The following is a 23555-nucleotide window of genomic DNA, read 5'->3' as shown; positions in this document are numbered from 1 at the left end:
GTGCTCAGTATGCCCCCAGGATCCTAACACACTCATCCGCTGCTCCTGCCGCATGCTGCATCGCCGTAGCCATCGACAGCCAAACTCCGGCCGCCGCGGATGAGCTCGCCGCCACCCACTTAGGCCACCTCCGACGAAACCAAGGGCACCAGAGGATGCGCGCATGCACCAGCTTCACGTAGGACCAAACCGCAGTCGATTTGGTCGACTGTGGACGATTTCCGAGCCGGCCCGCAGCCACAGACCTCGCCGGCGGCGAACCCCCGGCGAGTTTGACCCGAGTTTGACCCTGGTTTGACCACTGTTTGACTCCTCGTGAGTCACTGACATGCGGGCCTAGCCCGGCTAATTAACCTAGTTTAGGTTTAAACCTAATTAGTTTAACTAGTCGCCAACCCGTGCGACTGCACGGGCTAGAACTTTCAATATTATTTGTATGTGCAATTTCTACAAATTAGGAACATCATACCAAAATAAAATGAATATATATTGGTAAAAACGATGACATATAAAAATATTTTATTTGTCAGACGCAGAGACAAAAGGAGGTATATCCGTTGGACTATGTGGTGAGCCGATTGATTTGGATGTGCATTATGCTTTAGTTAAAAACAATGGATGTTATTCATATTATGAATAATTTGCAAGGGAAGGCATAATGCACATGATGCCACTCACAATAGAAATGCAATTTATATATCATCGATCGACCACAATGCTTATATTACGTAGTTGTAAGTATATTTTAACGAATTGAAATTGGTCCGTGCATGATGTATTAATAATATCTTATATGATATTGTAAATTTCCGAAAATGGAATACCTTGAAATCTGAACTTTATTAAAATTAGGTGCGATCAGGAACATATATAGGCGAGTATTCAATTTTGTCATTTGGTAATAAATAGGCCTTTCAAACATTTTTATTGTATAGTTCTTGTAGATAACTTATCTGAGATAAATTCTTTAGAACCTTTTGTTCTTTCTTACTCGTCGTATTTGTTGATTTTGTCTTTTAAAATTAACATTGTATTTTTTATTAAAGATTTAATGTGTGAAATTTAATTATATTTGTAACGGAAATATGTATTTGACTTTTGTCTATATCAGATTTAATTGATTTGCGCATGATACTCGGAAAAAAATATTTATTATATTTCTATTTGATGGTTCTTTGGAAGTTTTTCTTCCTCATTCTTATAGGGCCAAGGCCAACATAAAGATTTAGGCATAAGGAAAAGCTATTATTATTTATAGTTAAATAAGCATGTAAAAAGTGATGTTTATTTTTCTTGCACATTTAACATCACAGCTATTTATAATTAATGAAATCGATAAAATTAGAGCTATGTAACTCCAATGTTGAAAAGATATTTTTTAGTGCGAGTGCATTTTTATGTTTAATCAAACAATTATTTCTTTTCATGTTTTTTTCTTAGTCGTTCGCTCTACATCTGGTATGTGTGTGCAACGTGAATATGCACATGCTTGTGCTATCCATACTATTGAGGCTCACGTGTGCGGTGTAGCAGAAAGGTAATGAAGTACAGTATATAGTAGCGTATTGTAGCCTGCTATACTACGACCCATGTGTCCAGTAAATAAAGAAAGTCAAAGGTATACTTTCTTCCTCCTGCCGTTTCTTCCCTCATCTCCCAAAAATGGACATCTTCAGCCATGGCAAAGATTGATTCAGGAATCCGCCGGGGTGTGTCGCCCAGTCGCCGTTAGTTCCAATCCCACGCGCGGCGCCGACTGCCCTCCCTCTCCCCACTCGCCGTTCCCACAAAATGAAACCCTCGATCCAACCACTGGTCATACATTCTGTTCCCAGTCCTTCAATTTCTCAGCGATAAATCTTACAAAGCAACCACTATGGGATACATCAGGTGTGATTAAATCATTTTATTTTGTGTATGTATTATCTTAAGAATTGGAAACTTGCTTCCTTTGAGGGATGCCTTATTTCCCTTTTGGATCTGTGCAGATGTGCAATGAGGTGATGTATGTGTGGTGTAGAGATGGATGGTAGAGGAGTCGTCAAGGAGACTGTTTTAGCTGAATTGGTACACCTGTGTTAGCTTATTCTATTTGTTTTTGCCTGAGCTAAATTGTTTGAATTTGTAGGATGTAACCTGTAATATGTGGTCGCTATAATATCTGTAGATCAGTCAACATTCGTCACCAATTGCTCCATGCTTAATGACACGACACAACTATTTACAGAATTGATCTTGGCATATTATGTAAATAATAATCAAATCTAGCCCTCGCTTGGTCGGCTGTACAACCTGAATAATCATTAATGAAATCATCCAAGTATATTTACATAGAAAAACAAAAATCTTGCCATTTCGTGCTCAATCATGCCCAAGAAAGAGATGTTGATGGATCTTTTATTTGGTATTGACAGATGCACATTCAATTATATTATGGTCATGTCAGAGCTATGAGACAGATTAGGGCATGAGTCGTGAGATCAAAAATGCGGTTACTTAGTAAACTGAAGGTACACATTCATGATTCATGTAGTTTTTTAATACTGATTATGCAATGCACAGACTACAGATTGTTTGAGTGCTAGATCAAATTTGCAAACATAGTCATGTGTGTCCGTAGAAATACCTGATTCATCTGAAATCCGTATGAAATTCCTTTTGAAGAAGGTTACATAGAGTAAAATAGAAATACTGTAAGGTCTCTTGACTAAAGGATCTCCTTGTACACAATATTTTTTGCCGAATTATTTTCCTTAGATTCTTCATCTGAAATTAGAACTTTAAGTCCATCTCTACTTGTGACTCTTGATACCGCCACATAGAGTTGGCCATGTATGAAAACCTGCTTTGGTAAATATAGCCCCACATGTTTTAGCGACTGCCCTTGACTCTTATTTATCGTCATTGCAAAACAAACTGATATTGGGTATTGCCTCCTTTTCAATACAAACGGCCATTTTGAGTCACTTGGTGACATAATAATCCTTGGAATATATACCTTGTTTCCAATGTTTGTCCCTGTTATTATCTGAGCTTCTATGAACCATTTGCCTAGCTGTGTTATAGTTAGTCTCGTACCATTGCATAAGCCCTCACTTTGGTTGATATTCCGTAGCAGCATAACTGGCAGTCCAACTTTCAGCCGTATTTCGTGGTCTGGTATTCCAGGGCACTTCAAACTATTCAGGAATTCTGTTGGGTACAAATGGTCTCCATCTTCTGAATTTGACATTGCTTTGCACACTGTATCTGAGCTTCGATAGGTGACCTCTTCACCTTCTATTCTACCCATGATGTAAGAATTTACCTCATCGACCATCTCATTTCTTGGACATAAGATGGCTCTCTCTTCTAAGTATGTTCGGTTCATGTAGTTCATCCATAGGTTTGGATAGGTGCTGTTGATGATTGTTTCTAATTGGTTCTCTCCTTTCTGCAGTAGTAAGTCCTCCGGTATATGTACCCATGCCTCTTCTTCTTTATTTCCAACTAATCCATCTCCAATATTTAGAATCCAGTCCGCAAAATCTGCGATCTTCTTTTGTTCTTCTGGAGTATCTGTTAGTGCAGAAACGCGCATGTTCTGAGTGAGCCGGAATTCCTCAAAGTTGTTCCATAAGTAGGAACGTTTTAAGGATGCATCCACATTGTGAGATCTTCGCCCTTTCGGTATTACTGGCAGGATTTGTCTGAAGTCACCTCCCATCACTACCGTCATCCCTCCAAATGGTTTATCTGCACTACTTTCATTTGTGAACCTTAGGATGTCTCTCAAGCTCTTGTCCAATGCTTCAAAGCAATGTTTGTTCGCCATAGGTGCTTCATCCCATATAATTAAGGATGTTTTCTTTAGCAGGTCTGCAAGATAGGATCCTTGCTTGATGTCACATGTGGACTCATTAGTGATGTTGAGCGGGATGTGAAATCTTGAATGTGCAGTTCTTCCCCCAGGTATAAGAAGTGCTGCTGTTGCACTGGATGCTACTGCTAAAACTATTTTTCCTTCAGATCGTAGTGATGTCGTGATTGCCTTCCAAAGAAATGTTTTTCCTGTTCCACCATATCCATTGACAAATATCAGTTTGCCTAGTTTGCTATTTACAGATTGTAGTATTGCATCAAAAGCTTGTTTCTGTTCTGGATTTAACTTTTAAAGTAGTGCCACTTTCTCTATTTGTAGAGACTGTCTGTCATAGTTAAGCTCTTCACTTACCAACCTATTTTGTAGACCTTGTAGTGAGTTGCTATCTGGTAATGGAATTCCTTCATAATCTTTCAATGACTTTCCACCTCTCCTTAGCAACATCTCTATCTCTATAAGTGTGAGATTTTGTATTTGTTCAGGATTAAGCTGAAGTTCATCAAAGTTCAAGATTTTCCTCTGACGTCGTTGTATGTCCTCCGAGAGTAATTCCCATGTAGATTCCCATAGTTTCCCTGGATCTGTGACCTCGCAAAAAATGAGTATTGTGCAGAAAAGTTGTCGCATTTGTTGTGCAGAAGCCCAATGCGATGCTTCCTTAATACAATCATCCCACTCTTGGCCATCATTGAGCAATCCAAGTGCATAACATGCTGATTTATAGGTTGGGTGTACAATACCATTTACTTTTCTGATGTCCTCATATGATTTACAACCTTTGACAGTATTTAGCAGAATCCTCAGGTAATATTTTTCACCACTTGCTGGATGGGCATAGTAGATCCTCCCAATAGACCGTTTCCCACCTTTCCTTGGCTTCCATCTTTTCTCCTTTGCATGCCACGTCCACTTAGTGGGGAATTCTGCATATGTCAGATTACGGGCCTCCTCATACAATTTATTAGCGGTCATCCATTCGGTGAAAATTGTTTCCTCTATGCCAGGTCTATGTACAATTTTATCGATGTCAGTTGAGTCTGGGAACACGACCATTTGCTCATCCTGAAGGTGGAATTGCAGTCTCTGTACAGAAGGTTGCCAGTGCTGAAGTTCAAATCCAAAGATACGCCAAGATGCTTCACCTGCGGATAGGTATCGTGCATCAAGGTACATTTGTATCTCGTCATAGTTATTTCCTGCACCCAAAATTACAGTTGCTCTATCCTCTCCTTTGTGGATGTACTTGAACAAATACTTTATGGATCTTGATTTATTACACCATTCCACGTTTATGTGGGCCTGGTACTTGACTATCAGGTCCCTGTTGTATGGAACAACATACCTGCTATCTAGCTGTACTCCATTTTTTTTCTACTATCCTGCCATTATTTCGTCTTCTGTATATTGGGAATCCTTCTTCATCTATGCTTGTTTCCTCACAGAACATCTTAGGGAAATGTTTTGAGCACTTTCCATTGATCATGCATGGTGACTTGTAGCATGCCTGGCCACATGGTCCATGCATCATGAAATTTTCAACTGCCATGTAACCTTCTGGATCAACATCCTTGTCTGGCACCTCTGCTGATATGATCTGGTCAATATTTTGGGGGCTAGGATCCCTGTCATCTGGATCCAAAAATAATAGTATATGTGCATGAGGTAGACCTCTTTTCTGGAACTCGATGGTGTAGACAACTGCAACAAAACATTATAATTTCATTAGTCATGTTTTAAGTTTGCGTAGTAATTTACAGAGGTATATGAAGATAAGGTACATAACAAACTTAGTTGTGATGATAGGTAGGAATTGGCCGAAACTTTGTTGACTTACTTGCTATTGCTTTTCCAAACCGCTTCTTTTTGTATATGTCTTCTATTAGTTCATTCAGCTTTATAAGGAACACTCTATTGACAATGTCTGGGCGATCTTCTGGTTTTTGTCCTGGTAGGAAGTCCAACATGATCTGTATTTCTGGCCACTTTGGGTTGCATGTGAAAGTGATAAACAGATCTGGATATCCAGCCCACCGACATATGGCCATTGCATCCTGGTAGTACTGCTGTTTATTCCTCGGACTTCCATTATATGATGAAGGTAGTATAATTCTTTTACCTACTTGATCAGTTCTGGTATCACCATTATCAATTGCGTCTTGCAGACCGCTATATAGCTCTGTTCTAAGTGTCCCTTGATGCATCCTGTACCAATTCAGCCTCCATTGCTCAATGCATGTTGCTGCGTCTAGGATGAACTGAAGGAACAACTTGCCACTCGTTTGCAAGACTACTGACTGGTTCAGTCGCTGCTGGATACGATATGCATAATACTCCATCATGGTAACATACTTTCTCTTTCCTTCAACATCTTTTTTTTTTTCTAATTCTATTTCTGGTCTGAATCCATCTTCTCCGTACGGGAATAATAACGGGTATTGCATAGACATAAAGCTTGGATGTAGTTCTGAAATTCGCTGGAGTTGTCTGTCTTTGTTTTCTACTATTATATCACGTTCAACATTTTCTCCTGTCTGTTCCCCAATAATGAGTGCAGCTATTTCAGATGCATTTGGTAGGTTGTATTGTCTTCCATCACTGGATCTTGTACCAATTAATCGCAATCTAACATTTTCGAGATCTGACTCTTGGTATCTATCCCTTGCCATACGGAATGATTTCACTAACTCATTGTGCTCATCAAGCATCTGCAATAATCCAGACACAATGCCTTCATCAAGTTGTGTTTTCCTTTCCTTTGAGGTTGAAGCTTGCATTCTATTCCTGACCTCATTTTCTGTATCATAAATGTACAATTGAGCAAACTTTGGCCTGAGAGCATTATCTCCATTATCTTTAGGTAGCAACGTGCCAATTTGATGATAGTTTTGGCCATTCAAGCGAAAAACATACGGTGCACCCCCTTTTTTGTTTATCTCGTAGTCTACCTGGCCACCCATCGAAGTAAATGCAAACATTGGATTATAATTCCTGATATTATCTCTGTAATTTGATGGTTCTCCCTTCTCATTAGATGTTAGTAGCTGCTGAAGGTATGCTGGAGGTTTTTTCAATGGTGGCAGTTTGACTTTGCCTTCCTTGCAACAAAGTCCAAATGTTGGTCTTGATTTATTTGTGTTATGCTTGCTTCTCTCTTGATGCCACATTATAGCATTGCAGAATGGACATACGCATGTTGGTTTTCCAAAATTTGAAACCTCACTTGGAGAGCTTTGGGATTTACCTCATTTTTTCATCGCCTGTAACTTCTTTCTATTTGCTCGATTCAACTTGCTTATCTCTTTTCTTCTAATCAAATCGATATCTACCGAGCCTCTAGCAAAATTTGATGCTTCTAAAGCATGTTCACTAGCTGTTGTACTCAAAGCAATCTCAGTTTCATAATTTTGTTTTCTTTGAACCAACCTTGCATGCTTGTTGGTGTGATTTCCATGGACTATCTGTTTCCTCTTTCTTGGTTTTTGTTTATTTGGACCCGTTGAAATCCTGTAACAAATATATTTGGCAGTTGTTAGTTCATTATATCAGGCACGGGCTAGCGGCCATGATTATGTTGTTAAAGCACCTTTCTTGCTCTTTGTTTATTGTAGCATGATCATTGGGTATTCCCTGAAAATAAAAATAGTTAAACTTGATCTGCATAGCACACTAAAAGGAATTTGAAGAGATAACAAATAAGTGATTACCATTTTCCTCTCCTGGCAAGCTACAACGGCAGTGGATGTATATGCGCATGTGAATAGCCTGTAATATATTTATTTCACCATCAGTTATTTTTATAGGTACATGTATTGAGCTATTTTCTTGTTTATTAATAACTAATAATATATAATGCAAGCCAGTACCTTTCATTCTGATGGTGTAGGCTGTCTTGTTGGGCATGAATATCCGACTGGTTACCCATCTCGCTTAATAACTTTGGACGCTTTCTATTTTTTGTTTGGTTTGGAGATTGGCTTTGCTTTGTCCTAGCTTGTCTCCGTTCATTTTTTCATATATTATTCGCATTATAATGTAATGTATTTTAATGTTAGACTGTACATGTGCTCGAGGCAATAAATTGTGTCATAACATACCGTTTGTTGCCTTCCACTCTAATTTGCTGAAAATTTGATTCGGATAGTCAGGTCAATATATTCAAGGGTGCATGGAAACATTGTTATAAGAATAGGATAGAAGTGTTGTAGTCAAGTTTGTACCTTGTTTTCGTCAGGTAATTTGTCTTTTTTGCCCAAGATGATACCCCTGCAAGTGGTATGTACTCTTATTAGAAATATTTTAAATATAAACTCAAATTGGTTTTGCTGCAAGGCACTATCTGAACCCTTTACTTCAAATATGGGAAGGAAATAGCTGGCATATTGCTAAAAATCATATGTTGAACACCACTATCTGCAATATCCATGGTCACCATTATCTATTCTACCTTCGATCGTTTTTATCCCCCTTTTGGATCACAGGCACATGATTATTCGACATGGTGGCCGGGGGTAGTGCTTATGGATTTGTCAATTTCAGATTGATCCTCTGAAATAACAGATGTCTTCTGTGTCTTCTCCGCACCTAATGAAGGTTTCAGTAATATCATAGAATTTAATACTTAGAGAAACAACATCATCAAGAGTAAGCATGAACTAATATGCTAATAAGTCAATCCTACCTCTTTTTTCTCTTTATTCCGTGTCTTTGGAAGCTCTGGATCGTTTTGAGACACGGAAGCTCCGGATCGTTCATGTGTAAAAATCATGTGTATGCATGCCCTTATGTAAAGGCAGTTGTGTTCGAGTTGGACTCTGCAAGTCTTGTTTATTCTGGACTGTATATGTATAAATAAATAATATAATACCAAGCCGTGTCCCATGGTCATGTGTAAGTCTCCGAGTCCAGCACGTGAACTTCTATAATAGAAACAGCCTGCTCGTACTTTTGTAGATATATTCTGGTGGCACACAATTATATTATTTTTCTAGTTTGATTAGCCGGCCGCATAAAATGTAGTATCTTATTAGTGAATGATTTTTTAATATGTTAATTTGTACGTGTGGCATTGTTTTTTTCATGTTACTACCTTCTGTTAGATCAAAATATCAGCTAACTGGTACGTATAATTAGTCATACTTCCCTCGAGATTGTGTTTCCTCCGTTGGGAAAATGTTATATATACCCTTGTTTATAAAAAGTGTATTCATCTTTGACTATTTGTCATGATTGTAAACATTCATGTTAAGAAACTTTCGGAAAAATGAAATCAGTGATATGAAAAAGCAAACTTTTAGCACTAACTCGTCTTCACACAGAGTCAAAAAGGTATTGCAAGTAGGAAATATTGGGTAAGCGGCATGTGACTCTGTTGTTTGCCCACTCTTGGGTTGCAAACATGGGTCTAACTGTAGGAATTTATGCTAAAATAAGTTGGGTGAATTACAAATCGAGCAGGTAGCGGTCTCGTCCTGCCTCCCCGCATCATCCTGTTCTGTCGCCCTCGCCTTTGTAGGGAGACATTTTTATATGCCATTGTAGGGGGCCATTTTTACACTGGACATTTTTACACTGGACGACAAAACCTGAGATAGGCTCTCTCCTATTCTTTACACTACCTCCTCGTTGAGTACAACAATATAGTGGTTACCAATTTCATACATGAGTTTATTAAGAAACTATTTTTTTAACTGAAATTAATTAATGGTTGATAACTGTCTCAACTTGATTCATGCATGACCAGGAAGTATATGCAGGAATATTCAGTTATATAACATGATAGAAAAAATATATATGAAAATATAACATAGTACTGTCTGTGTCGTCAAGTACTAAAGATCTATAGTTTGTATTCTAACAATCGAATTCTAAATATCACAAATTATTTCTTCCTCCCCCGTCGTGATCTGCAAGGTTGTTGTTCATCACCCAGGCATTGTGCACGCTTTCGTGCTTTTTTTTGGGCGTTGAATTGCTCTTCCGAGTCTTCATCGTCGTCAAGAACAACAAATTGTCTTTTAATTCTTGTACTCCTTCGTAACACTTTGTATTCTTCTTCTTCATCATCACCACTATCTTTGTGTATATCATCTTGAGTATCTTCTTTTGGTTCCTTTTTAATGATGACACCTTTTGGAATTTTCTTCAAGTTACCCTACATATAATAAGAGAATTAGTCCAATTTGTTTGTCTTGAAATATGGTTTTTTGAATGAGGAACTCCATATATTTTTTGAAAACCTCGTCATCTATTGAAGTATCAAGTGCCATAGTTATCTGCTCGTCAGAATCTTCATAGCGTTTCAGCTTTCTCCTAATCGTGCTTTTATTTTTGCATCTTCCATTGTTGTTTTTATCATGTATCTGAACAGATCGGCTCTCTTCATCTGCCTCGTGTTTAGTTACACCATCTTTTGGAAAATTCTTCGGCTTACTCTACAAAAGCATCAGAAGATCAGTTTAGTTCCATTGTGTCTAAAATATAGTATATTTTGAAATAGATGATGCATAAGGGAGTGTAAACTATAGATAATTAGGAATGTTGTTACTGTTCATTTTGTTTCAATATTTTATGCAAGTATTAACTCTGAGAAATATAATAGAGTGTAGAAAAATCAGTAAATATCATACCGTTCCATTGTTGCCACTCTCAATAGATTCCAGAAAGAACAGTCTTGAGACTGTGTAGTCCGGTCTACAACTGGTGAAATTGTAGTCTGTCAATCTAAACTGAAAAATTACAGTCTGACCACAAATATCTTGGATTGGTTTTGGAAGCTCATCACTTTCATTACAAATTGATGCAACCATGTTTTCTGCTGACTCATGAATTAATTGTTGGGCTTCTTTTTCAAAAAGAACGCAAGATGCAGATGCTGTCGAGTCACTGATTTCAAGCTTAATCTTATATCTGCAAAATATGTAGTGAATTAATTTAAAAATTATTCTATTAAAACTATTAAGATAGAGATCTGTTAAACTCTTTACCGTGGTTTGGGTTGAGCTTTCCTATCGCATTTGCTACAATAGTAGTAATCAATTCTCTTTTCAAGTAGCTTCTTGCAATTATTTTCACTGCATGATATGTAGTACCAACCATATATCTTGTATTAACATCATTAATTACTGCTTCCACGGTAAATATCCTTCCCTGTAGAGTAAATATAAATATATTTATGCTTTCTAAGTGGGAAAAAACAATTCATCATTATCTCTGGATTACAAACCTGATTTGATGAGTTTAACAGAATGCCATTTAACTCTTCTAAAGTTTTTCTATTGTAGCGCATTTGCTCTTCCAGTGTCCCTTTTAGATGGTTCTCCTCAACATGTAGTTCTTTGATAATTGTTTCTTTGGAACAAATGCTATTTGGAGACAAAAAGTTATGAGCCAGGGTAAGTACTACTGACATTGACGTTAAAAGGGCAATATTTGTAGGAATTTCGCTTACCTGTTTTGTACATCCATAGTCTCAGGAATATCTAAATTTATAAAAACTTGAGTTGCACTATTTGACGATAGAGAATATCCTGCATAGTGGTTGAAATAATCATTTTCCTATGTAAACCAAGCAGAGAGATAATAAAATAAGTGATTAAAATTTGAAAGAAGACATACTGCCAAATTTCCTCACTGTTGTTGATGTAATTATAATGACATTCCCTATTGACTTGACATCAATTAGATCAGCTTTGTCACCCCATAATCTAACTTTGACTTCCTGGTCTCTGTCAACAGAAAGTAAAATGTGAAGACATGACATGAGCACCTTCGCTGCGAATAAGATGTATTTTTTGGCTTACTCGATTAGAAGGAAAATATCACGGATTCTGGAGGGCCCAAGATATGTTCTAGTTTCTTCAATTTGTCCTATGTGTGTTGCAACTCCAATAACATCTGTTAGCACATGAATTTAGATGGCATTTTATATATGCCATGAAAAAATGGCATATTGTATCTTAAAAGTTCATTGATGTCATACCTGAGAGATAAGTGTCAATGCTTACTCTTTGGGAGAGTACCTCCATGCTTGAAAAGTTGAAACCATGCTTTGGAATGTCTCCATTATCTTCAATCTTCTCTATACTTGTTGTGGGTGAGAAGTTGATCATCATCTCATTTTGTACAGGTCGAAATTTTGCTGCTGCTGGAATGACTCTCACATTTTTAATGAGGTACACATTGCCTTCTTGACTTAATGACCTTAACCTTTCGATATATGCCTTATTGATAACTCCATGCAACATTGTCCCCTTCAATTGTATTTGTAATTAGCATGTAGATTGAAGCTAAATTATAAAAAGAATCAAGAAAGGATGTAATTTCTATGAGGGAACCATAATACCTCTTCATCAATAAGGACCATGTCTAGACTAAGTATTTCATCATTACCGATCAATATGGAATCCCATAGTCTTGATACTCTTGCCTTGATTGTTAATTCCTTTCCTCTACTGGTAGTATTGATTTGACAAAAGGTTTCGTTTGCCATGGAAGACTTCGTCATTGAGCTGCAACATCAAAGAGATAGTTAGGAATACATATGAGGATGCTTATGTGTTTGTTATATGCACAGGAGAGCTTTTTGTCCAAACCTTTGTGATTAGACCCAATCGGACAGGACGGCGGCCCGTTTGAGATGGGAGCGAGGGAAGGTGCTATCCGTTGCAGACGTGTGTGTGTGTGTGTATATATATATATATATAGGGATTGACTATTCGTCACCCTGGGTGAGGGATAGTTATTCTTCACCCCCTCTATTTTAACATCTATGCACCGTAATTTTATGTTTCATAAGTTTTTGTTTTATTTCATACGTAATAAGAGAGTGTAAGAAAATATGTAATCACTGTAAAAAATATTTTATGTTACGTAAAATTATAGACGTAAAAATATAGTGTAAAATATACATAAAATGCAATTTTTCTGGTCTTATAATCTATATTTTTGTTTTTATGCCAAATTTTATGTAGTGAATCGACATGAATGTAACTATTTGTATTTCATATGTAATTTATTTATAAAACGATCACCCACCTCTATTTTATCATCTATTTTACGTTTCGTAAATTTTGTCTTATTTTAGACATAAAAGAGAACGTAAGAAAACCTACACTTGTCGTAATGTTTTTTTATGTTATGTAAAATTACAAATGTAAAAACATAGTGTAAAATGTACATAAAATACAATTTTGACCTACATTTTTTTGTTATGCCAAATTTTATGCAGTAAATCAATATATATTGTGTTACTATTCATCACCCTATATATATATATATATATATATATATATATATATATATATATATATATATATATATATATATAGCCATGCATGTGTTTGTATTGCCAACAACACCACGTTTGGATGGAGACTGTGTATTTTTCTTTTTGGACAATTGAAGTACGATACGTGGCCATTGAAAATAAAAATAGAAGGCCAACTGTCCAGGATTAACGTGAGAGAGACATGGAAAGGTACCCAGGAAAGGATGTCTCGTGTATAACAATCTTTTTTCTTTCTTATTTAAGAGAAACAGGAAAGAGTCCAAGTGGAGGAAGACTTATGTACGTGTACGTGGGATGGAAGACTCCAAGTGGGGAAAGACTCGTGCGATAGGAGAGCACGTCTGGCCTCCTCACGTTTCATCCAACGGCTATACACACATTACGTATTAAACGGACGGTCAATTTTCTTTAATTTCACGGTTTAACACGGTGTCTCGTATGGTGCCTCCAATTAGTATATATATAATTAAACCAGGATAGTTTAGTTAGTAACTGACACGCGGGACCCACTGGTCAGTTTGACCTGGGCCGCTTTGTTGACTCGCTGACGCAGTGATGACGTCATGCTGACGCAGTAAAGGAATTTCTGAATTTAAAATAATTCAGGAAATTCCAGAAAATGCTATAAACTTCAAAAAATCATAGTAAATCAACCATAACTCAGAATGAGATAAGTTATATATGAAAAATTATCAGAAAAATCCAATCTATCCATATGTACCATTTTCATGCATGTTTAAACAACCTAAAGCTGTTGTATAAGACAATTTGAATGAATGACATTTAGATAACTACATGTGGAGTTTGAATTTGAATCTTGTATTCAAACCAACTCCATCTAAATCGTTGCTAGTTGCATTAGCTCAAATCACAGGATATTGCCATGTCACATTCATGCATCATATTGTTGCATTGCATTGATGGTGTTTCCTCTCTATTGCCGGTGTTGTTCCCCCTCGGTAGACGTTGTTCCGACGTTGCGATCGTTGACACTAATGAAGACTCAATGCTATCTTCAGAAGCGCCAAGCAAGCAAAACCCCCTTGTTCATTCCGATACAATCCCACTCTCTCGCTCCTGCTCTCTTTTACTGCATTAGGACAACAACGCTTCAACTGTTACATGCTGCGGTAGTTGAACCCCTATCCCCTGCATGACCTGTCATTGCCACAGTAAATAGATGAAACCCACTAGCATGAGTAGGAGTTGTTTGAGCCCTGATGTGCCTACTCATTCATGCTTGTTTGTCATGCCTGCTATTGCTTAGAGTTGTGTCAGGTCTGATTCATCGGGGATGAATTGGGAAGTTGTGAACATGTCGTACTGTTGAGAGCTAAGTGTGTGAACACGATTTGGTAAAGTTAGCGGTGAGAGGCCATGTAGGAGTACATGGTGGGTTGTCTCATTGAAACCGTCCTTAGGAACTGAGTTCTGTATTTGTGATCCATGAATAGTTACTACCACACATTGGGTTCCGGTAACTCGACCCCTCTCGGCTTATTAACGGCCTCGATCTCTGTCCAGGAGTTGCAACTAGTTTCTAGTGTCTGTAGGTTGTGTTAGTAGTCTACCAAGTGGCACCCGGTACAGGTGGGCTTGGGACAGACTAGGCACAGTGGCACCCGGATGGTGGGCTTGGGAACCCTGCTCACATCGTTTGGGGCTGTGAGCGACACCCCGGCCGGATCTCCTTGCGGATGGAACCCGAATAGGCGATAAACCTGGACTAGAGACTTGTGTGGTTAGTCAGGTCGTGGCCGACTCCCTTGCCAGGCTTCCGCTTGAAGGTTTCCGAGATACACGACGTGTACATGGTGGTAAGTGGCGAGAGCGTGTGTGAAGAAGTACACCCCTGCAGGGTTAACATCATCTATTCGAATAGCCGTGTCCACGGTAAAGGACTTCTGGGTTGCCTGTACAGTTCATAGACAAGTGAAAGTGGATACTCTAAAATGCGCAAGATAAGCGTGAGTGCTATGGATGGCGTTCTCGTAGGGAGACGGGAGCGGATCCATAGTGGTGTATTGGTATGGTGAATATGTGGACTCGTGTGCGCCACCTCAAAAGAGTTACTTGCAGTCGTAGTTCAGGATAGCCACCGAGTCAAAGCTGGCTTGCTACAGTCAAACTCCACCACCCCTTTGTTGATACCGATGCATATGTAGCTAGTTCTGATGTAAGCTTGCTGGGTACATTTGTACTCACGTTTGCTTATTTTATGTTTTGCAGAGAGACTTCAGTCTCGCTAGTAGTTCCGCATGGACTTCGACGTTTAGCTTGTTACCTCAGCTACGATCTTGTACCCTTGGGAGGGTCTTGTAGATAGTCAGGCTTCTCAGCCTTCTTCATTTGTAGTTGTCTGTACTCAGACATGTTTATGCTTCCGCTTGTTGCTTGTATGCTCTGTATGTAGGGTCATGAGACCCATGTTTGTAATACTTGGCTCCTCGGAGCCTAATGAATAAATACTCCGAGTCGTAGAGTCTTGTTGTGATGCCATGTTGTATTTGCACATATTGAGCATATTGTGTGTATGATTGAAATGCTTGGTATGTGTGGGATCCGACAATCTAGTTGTTTATCCTTGGTAGCCTCTCTTATGGGGAAATGTAGTCTAGTGCTTCCACTGAGCCTTGGTAGTCCGCTATAGCCCGGTTTACCGGAGTCCTGCTAGCCCAGCACTACTGCTCCGGAACACCTAGACTGGCCGGCATGTGATACACTTCGTTCCTGTGTCTGTCCCTTCAGGGAAATGTCACGCGGTGACATCCAGAGTCCTGCTAGCCTGCTACAGCCCGGGTTCCCGGAGTCCTGTTAGCCCAGTTGCTACAGCCCGGATTCACACGCTGCTGACTGAGACGTCTCCAACGTATCTATAATTTTTGATTGCTCCATGCTATATTATCTTCTGTTTTGGACATTATTGGGCTTTATTATTCACTTTTATATTATTTTTGGGACTAACCTATTAACCGGAGGCCCAGCCCGGAATTGCTGTTTTTTTGCCTATTTCAGAGTTTCGCAGAAAAAGAATATCAAACGGAGTCCAAACGGAATGAAACCTTCGGGAACGTGATTTTCGGAACGAACATGATCCAGAGGACTTGGACCCTACGTCAAGAAATCAAGCAGGAAGCCACGAGGTAGGGGGCGCGCCTACCCCCCAGGCGCGCCCTCCACCCTCATGGGCCCCATGTTGGTCCACCGACGTACTCCTTCCTCCTATATATACCTACGTACCCCCAAACGATGAGATACGGAGCCAAAAACCTAATTCCACCGCCGCAACCTTCTGTACCCACGAGATCCCATCTTGGGGCCTGTTCCGGAGCTCCGCCGGAGGGGGCATCGATCACGGAGGGCTTCTACATCAACACCATAGCCTCTCCAATGAAGTGTGAGTAGTTTACCTCAGACCTTCGGGTCCATAGTTATTAGCTAGATGGCTTCTTCTCTCTTTTTGGATCTCAATACAATGTTCTCCCCCTCTCTTGTGGAGATCTATTCGATGTAATCTTCTTTTGCGGTGTGTTTGTTGAGACCGATGAATTGTGGGTTTATGATCAAGTTTATCTATGAACAATATTTGAATCTTCTGAATTCTTTTATGTATGATTGGTTATCTTTGCAAGTCTCTTCGAATTATCAGTTTGGTTTGGCCTACTAGATTGATCTTTCTTGCAATGGGAGAAGTGCTTAGCTTTGGGTTCAATCTTGCGGTGTCCTTTCCCAGTGACAGTAGGGGTAGCAAGGCACGTATTGTATTGTTGCCATCGAGGATAACAAGATGGGGTTTTTATCATATTGCATGAATTTATCCCTCTACGTCATGTCATCTTGCTTAAAGCGTTACTGTGTTCTTATGAACTTAATACTCTAGATGCATGCTGGATAGCGGTCGATGTGTGGAGTAATAGTAGTAGATGCAGGCAGGAGTCGGTCTACTTGTCTCGGACGTGATGCCTATATACATGATCATACCTAGATATTCTCATAACTATGCTCAATTCTGTCAATTGCTCAACAGTAATTTGTCCACCCACCGTAAAATACTTATGCTCTTGAGAGAAGCCACTAGTGAAACCTATGGCCCCTGGGTCTATCTTCCATCATATTAATCTTCCAACACTTAGCCTATTGTTTTTGCCGTTTTTATTTACTTTCTTTACTTTGCATCTTTATCACAAAATTACCAAAAAAATATCCTATCATATCTATCAGATCTCACTCTCGTAAGTGACCGTGTAGGGGTTGACAACCCCTTATCGCGTTGGTTGCGAGGATTTATTTGTTTGTGTAGGTGCGAGGGACTTGCGTGTAGCCTCCTACTGGATTGATACCTTGGTTCTCAAAAACTGAGGGAAATACTTACGCTACTTTGCTGCATCACCCTTTCCTCTTCAAGGGAAAACCAACGCAGTGCTCAAGAGGTAGCAAGAAGGATTTCTGGCGCCGTTGCCAGAGAGGTCTACGCAAAAGTCAACATACCAAGTACCCATCACAAACCCTTATCTCCCGCATTACATTATTTGCCATTTGCCTCTCGTTTTCCTCTCCCCCACTTCACCATTGCCGTTTTATTCGCCCTCTCTTTTCGTTCGCCTCTTTTTCGCTTGCTTCTTGTTTGCTCGTGTGTTGGATTGCTTGTTTGTCATGATGGCTCAAGATAATACCAAATTATGTGACTTTACCAATACCAACAATAATGATTTCCTTAGCACTCCGATTGCTCCTCTTACCGATACTGAATCTTGTGAAATCAATGCTGCTTTGTTGAATCTTGTCATGAAAGATCAATTCGCCGGCCTTCCTAGTGAAGATGCCGCTACTCATCTAAATAGCTTCGTTGATTTGTGTGATATGCAAAAGAAGAAAGATGTTGACAATGATATTGTTAAACTGAAGCTATTTCCTTTTTCGCATCGTGCTAAAGCTTGGTTTTCGTCTTTGCCTAAAAATAGTATTGATTCTTGGAATAAGTGCAAAGATGCTTTTATCTCTAAGTATTTTCCTCCCGCTAAGATTATCTCTCTTAGAAACGATATTATGAATTTTAAGCAACTTGATCATGAACATGTTGCACAAGCTTGGGAGAGGATGAAATTAATGATACGTAATTGCCCTACACATGGTTTGAATTTGTGGATGATTATACAAAAAATTTATGCCGGATTGAATTTTGCTTCTAGAAATCTTTTAGATTCGGCCGCGGGAGGCACTTTTATGGAAATCACTTTAGGAGAAGCTACTAAACTCCTAGATAATATTATGGTTAATTATTCTCAATGGCACACTGAAAGATCTACTAATAAAAAAGTGCATGCGATAGAAGAAATTAATGTTTTGAGTGGAAAGATGGATGAACTTATGAAATTATTTGCTAGTAAAGTGTTTCTTCTGATCCTAATGATATGCCTTGTCTACTTTGATTGAGAATAATAATGAATCTATGGATGTGAATTTTGTTGGTAGGAATAATTTTGGTAACAACGCGTATAGGGGAAACTTTAATCCTAGGCCTTATCCTAGTAATTCCTCTAATAATTATGATAATTCCTACAACAATTCTTATGGAAACTTTAATAAGATTCCCTCTGAATTTGAGACTAGTGTTAAGGAATTTATGAATTCGCAAAAGAATTTCAATGCTTTGCTTGAAGAAAAATTGCTTAAAGTTGATGAATTGGCTAGGAACGTTGATAGAATTTCTCTTGATGTTGATTCTTTGAAACTTAGATCTATTCCACCTAAGCATGATATCAATGAGTCTCTCAAAGCCATGAGAATTTCCATTGATGAGTGCAAAGAAAGAACCGCTAGGATGCGTGCTAAGAAAGATTGCTTTATAAAAGCGTGTTCTTCAAATTTTTATGAAAATAAAGATGAAGATCTAAAAGTTATTGATGTGTCCCCTATTAAATCTTTGTTTTGCAATATGAATCTTGATAATGATGGGACTGAATATGATCCACCTTTACCTAGAAGGCGTTCCAAAAATTCGGAGTTTTTAGATCTTGATGCTAAAATTGATAAAAGTGGGATTGAAGAAATCAAAACATTAGATGTTAATGAACCCACTATTTTGGATTTCAAGGAATTTAATTATGATAATTGCTCTTTGATAGATTGTATTTCCTTGTTGCAATCCGTGCTAAATTCTCCTCATGCTTATAGTCAAAATAAAGCTTTTACCAAACATATCGTTGATGCTTTGATGCAATCTTATGAAGAAAAACTTGAGTTGGAAGTTTCTATCCCTAGAAAACTTTATGATGAGTGGGAACCTACTATTAAAATTAAAATTAAAGATCATGAATGCTATGCTTTGTGTGATTTGGGTGCTAGTGTTTCCACGATTCCAAAAACTTTGTGCGATTTGCTAGGTTTCCGTGATTTTGATGATTGCTCTTTAAACTTGCACCTTGCGGATTCCACTATTAAGAAACCTATGGGAAGAATTAACGATGTTCGTATTGTTGCAAATAGGAACTATGTGCCCGTAGATTTTATCGTTCTTGACATAGATTGCAATCCTTCATGTCCTATTATTCTTGGTAGACCTTTCTTTAGAACGATTGGTGCAATTATTGATATGAAGGAAGGGAATATTAGATTCCAATTTCCATTAAAGAAAGGCATGGAACACTTCCCTAGGAAGAAAATAAAATTACCATATGAATCTATCATGAGAGCCACTTATGGATTGCCTACCAAAGATGGCAATACCTAGATCTATCCTTGCTATTATGCCTAGCTAGGGGCGTTAAACGATAGCGCTTGTTGGGAGGCAACCCAATTTTATTTTTAGTTTTTTGCTTTTTGCTTCTGTTTAGGAATAAATATTTTATCTAGCCTCTGGTTAGATGTGTTTTTATGTTTTAATTAGTGTTTGTGCCAAGTTAAACCTATAGGATCCTCTTGGATGATAGTTATTTGATCTTGCAGAAAATTCCAGAAACTTTCTGTTCACAAAAATAATTGTTAAAAATCACCAGAACGTGATAAAATATTGATTCCAATTGCTGCTGGTCAATAAACAAATTGTCTAGGTCGTCCTATTTTGGCTGATTTTTTGGAGTTCCAGAAGTTTGCGTTAGTTACAGATTACTACAGACTGTTCTGTTTTTGACAGATTCTGTTTTTCGTGTGTTGTTTGCTTATTTTGATGAATCTATGGCTAGTAAAAGAGTTTATAAACCATAGAGAAGTTGGAATACAGTAGGTTTAACACCAATATAAATAAATAATGAGTTCATTACAGTACCTTGAAGTGGTCTTTTGTTTTCTTTCGCTAACGGAGCTCACGAGATTTTCTGCTAAGTTTTGTGTTGTGAAGTTTTCAAGTTTTGGGTGAAAGATTTGATGGATTATGGAACAAGGAGTGGCAAGAGCCTAAGCTTGGGGATGCCCATGGCACCCCCAAGATAATCTAAGGACACCAAAAAGCCAAAGCTTGGGGATGCCCCGGAAGGCATCCCCTCTTTCGTCTACTTCCATCGGTAACTTTACTTGGAGCTATATTTTTATTCACCACATGATATGTGTTTTGCTTGGAGCGTCTTGTATGATTTTAGTACTTGCTTTCTGGTTTACCACAATCATCCTTGCTGTACACACCTTTTGAGTGAGACACACATGATTCGGAAATTATTAGAATACTCTATGTGCTTCACTTATATCTTTTGAGTTATATAGTTTTTGCTCTAGTACTTCACTTATATCTTTTAGAGCACGGTGGTGGATTTGTTTTATAGAAACTATTGATCTCTCATGCTTCACTTAGATTATTTTGAGAGTCTTAAATAGCATGGTAATTTTCTTAAAAATCCTAATATGCTAGGTATTCAAGATTAGTAAAAACTTTCTTATGAGTGTGTTGAATACTAAGAGAAGTTTGATGCTTGATGATTGTTTTGAGACATGGAGGTAGTAATATTAAAGTTGTGCTAGTTGAGTAGTTGTGAATTTGAGAAATACTTGTGTTGAAGTTTGCAAGTCCCGTAGCATGCACGTATGGTAAACGTTATGTAACAAATTTGAAACATGAGGTGTTCTTTGATTGTCCTCCTTATGAGTGGCGGTCGGGGACGAGCGATGGTCTTTTCCTACCAATCTATCCCCCTAGGAGCATGCGCGTAGTGCTTGGTTTTTGATGACTTGTAGATTTTTGCAATAAGTATGTGAGTTCTTTATGACTAATGTTGAGTCCATGGATTATACGCACTCTCACCTTTCCACCATTGCTAGCCTCTTCGGTACCGTGCATTGCCCTTTCTCACATTGAGAGTTGGTGCAAACTTCGCCGGTGCATCCAAACCCCGTGATATGATACGCTCTTTCACACATAAACCTCCTTATATCTTCCTCAAAACAGCCACCATACCTAGCTATTATGGCATTTCCATAGCCATTCCGAGATATATTTCCATGCAACTTTCCACCATTCCATTTATCATGACACGTTCATCATTGTCATATTGCTTTGCATGATCATGTAGTTGACATAGTATTTGTGGCAAAGCCACCGTTCATAATTCTTTCATACATGTCACTCTTGGTTCATTGCATATCCCGGTACACCGCCGGACGCATTCATATAGAGTCATACTTTGTTCTAGTATCGAGTTGTAATCATTGAGTTGTAAATAAATAGAAGTGTGATGATCATCATTTTCTAGAGCATTGTTCCTAGTGAGGAATTAAAAAAAGAGAGAAAGGCCAGAAAAAAAGAGAAGACCCAAAAAAATGAGAGAAAAAGAGAGGGGGGACAATGTTACTATCCTTTTACCACACTTGTGCTTCAAAGTAGCACCATAATCTTCATGATAGAGAGTCTCTTGTTTTGTCACTTTCATATACTAGTGGGAATTTTTCATTATAGAACTTGGCTTGTATGTTCCAACAATGGGCCTCCTCAAGTGCCCTAGGTCTTCATGAGCAAGCAAGTTGGATGCACACCCACTTAGTTTCTTTTGTTGAGCTTTCATATATTTATAGCTCTAGTGCATCCGTTGCATGGCAATCCCTACTCCTTGCATTAAAATCAATCGATGGGCATCTCCATAGCTCATTGATTAGCCTCGTTGATGTGAGACTTTCTCCTTTTTTGTCTTCTCCACATAACCCCCATCATTATATTCTATTCCACCCATAGTGCTATATCCATGGCTCACGCTCATGTATTGCGTGAAGGTTGAAAAAGTTTGAGATTACTAAAGTATGAAACAATTGCTTGGCTTGTCATCGGGGTTGTGCATGATGAGAGCATTCTTGTGTGACGAAAATGGAGCATGACTAAACTATATGATTTTGTAGGGATGAACTTTCTTTGGCCATGTTATTTTGAGAGGACATAATTGCTTAGTTAGTATGCTTGAAGTATTATTATTTTTATGTCAATATGAACTTTTATCTTGAATCTTTCGGATCTGAATATTCATACCACAATTAAGAAGAATTACATTGAAATTATGCCAAGTAGCATTCCGCATAAAAAATTCTGTTTTTATCATTTACCTACTCGAGGACAAGCAGGAATTAAGCTTGGGGATGCTTGATACGTCTCCAACGTATCTATAATTTTTGATTGCTCCATGCTATATCATCTTCTGTTTTGGACATTATTGGGCTTTATTATTCACTTTTATATTATTTTTGGGACTAACCTATTAACCGGAGGCCCAACCCAGAATTGCTGTTTTTTGCCTATTTTAGAGTTTCGCAGAAAAAGAATATCAAACGGAGTCCAAACGGAATGAAACCTTCGGGAACGTGATTTTCGGAACGAACATGATCCAGAGGACTTGGACCCTACGTCAAGAAATCAAGCAGGAAGCCACGAGGTAGGGGGGCGCGCCTACCCCCCCAGGCGCGCCCTCCACCCTCGTGGGCCCCACGTTGCTCCACCGACGTACTCCTTCCTCCTATATATACCTACGTACCCCAAACGATCAAATACGGAGCCAAAAACCTAATTCCACCACCGCAACCTTCTGTACCCACGAGATCCCATCTTGGGCCCTGTTCCGGAGCTCCGCCGGAGGGGGCATCGATCACGGAGGGCTTCTACATGAACACCATAGCCTCTCCGATGAAGTGTGAGTAGTTTACCTCAGACCTTCGGGTCCATAGTTATTAGCTAGATGGCTTCTTCTCTCTTTTTGGATCTCAATACAATGTTCTCCCCCTCTCTTGTGGAGATCTATTCGATGTAATCTTCTTTTGCGGTGTGTTTGTTGAGACCGATGAATTGTGGGTTTATGATCAAGTTTATCTATGAACAATATTTGAATCTTCTGAATTCTTTTATGTATGATTGGTTATCTTTGCAAGTCTCTTCGAATTATCAGTTTGGTTTGGCCTACTAGATTGATCTTTCTTGCAATGGGAGAAGTGCTTAGCTTTGGG

General features: G+C 38.6%; 1 protein-coding gene and 1 long non-coding RNA gene across 13 annotated transcripts; one reads left to right on the top strand and one right to left on the bottom strand.

Annotated features, from left to right (window-relative positions):
• Positions 1-1560: 1560 nt before the first annotated feature.
• LOC123053809 (uncharacterized) lies at positions 1561-12779 on the top strand. 12 transcript variants are annotated; one of them, XR_006425853.1, is made up of 10 exons: positions 1562-1890; positions 1989-2067; positions 2415-2510; positions 3857-3951; positions 4867-5029; positions 5815-5960; positions 6079-11253; positions 11597-11732; positions 11988-12033; positions 12435-12779. It is a non-coding gene; the product is annotated as an uncharacterized lncRNA (long non-coding RNA). The 12 variants fall into 12 exon arrangements; XR_006425849.1 differs by having other exon boundaries at positions 1570-1890; positions 6079-6202; positions 11143-11253; positions 11597-12033; XR_006425852.1 differs by having other exon boundaries at positions 1570-1890; positions 6079-6202; positions 11129-11253; positions 11597-12033.
• On the bottom strand, positions 2529-3633 carry LOC123053808 (ATP-dependent DNA helicase PIF1-like). The gene has a single exon (XM_044477365.1). The coding sequence runs from the start codon at positions 3578-3580 to the stop codon at positions 2708-2710; it is 873 nt and encodes a 290-aa protein (XP_044333300.1). The 5' UTR covers positions 3581-3633; the 3' UTR covers positions 2529-2707.
• Positions 12780-23555: the final 10776 nt, after the last annotated feature.

This window comes from Triticum aestivum, chromosome 2D (assembly GCF_018294505.1).
Source record: "Triticum aestivum cultivar Chinese Spring chromosome 2D, IWGSC CS RefSeq v2.1, whole genome shotgun sequence".
Lineage (NCBI taxonomy): Eukaryota > Viridiplantae > Streptophyta > Magnoliopsida > Poales > Poaceae > Triticum > Triticum aestivum.
This window is presented reverse-complemented; position numbering and strand designations above follow the sequence as displayed.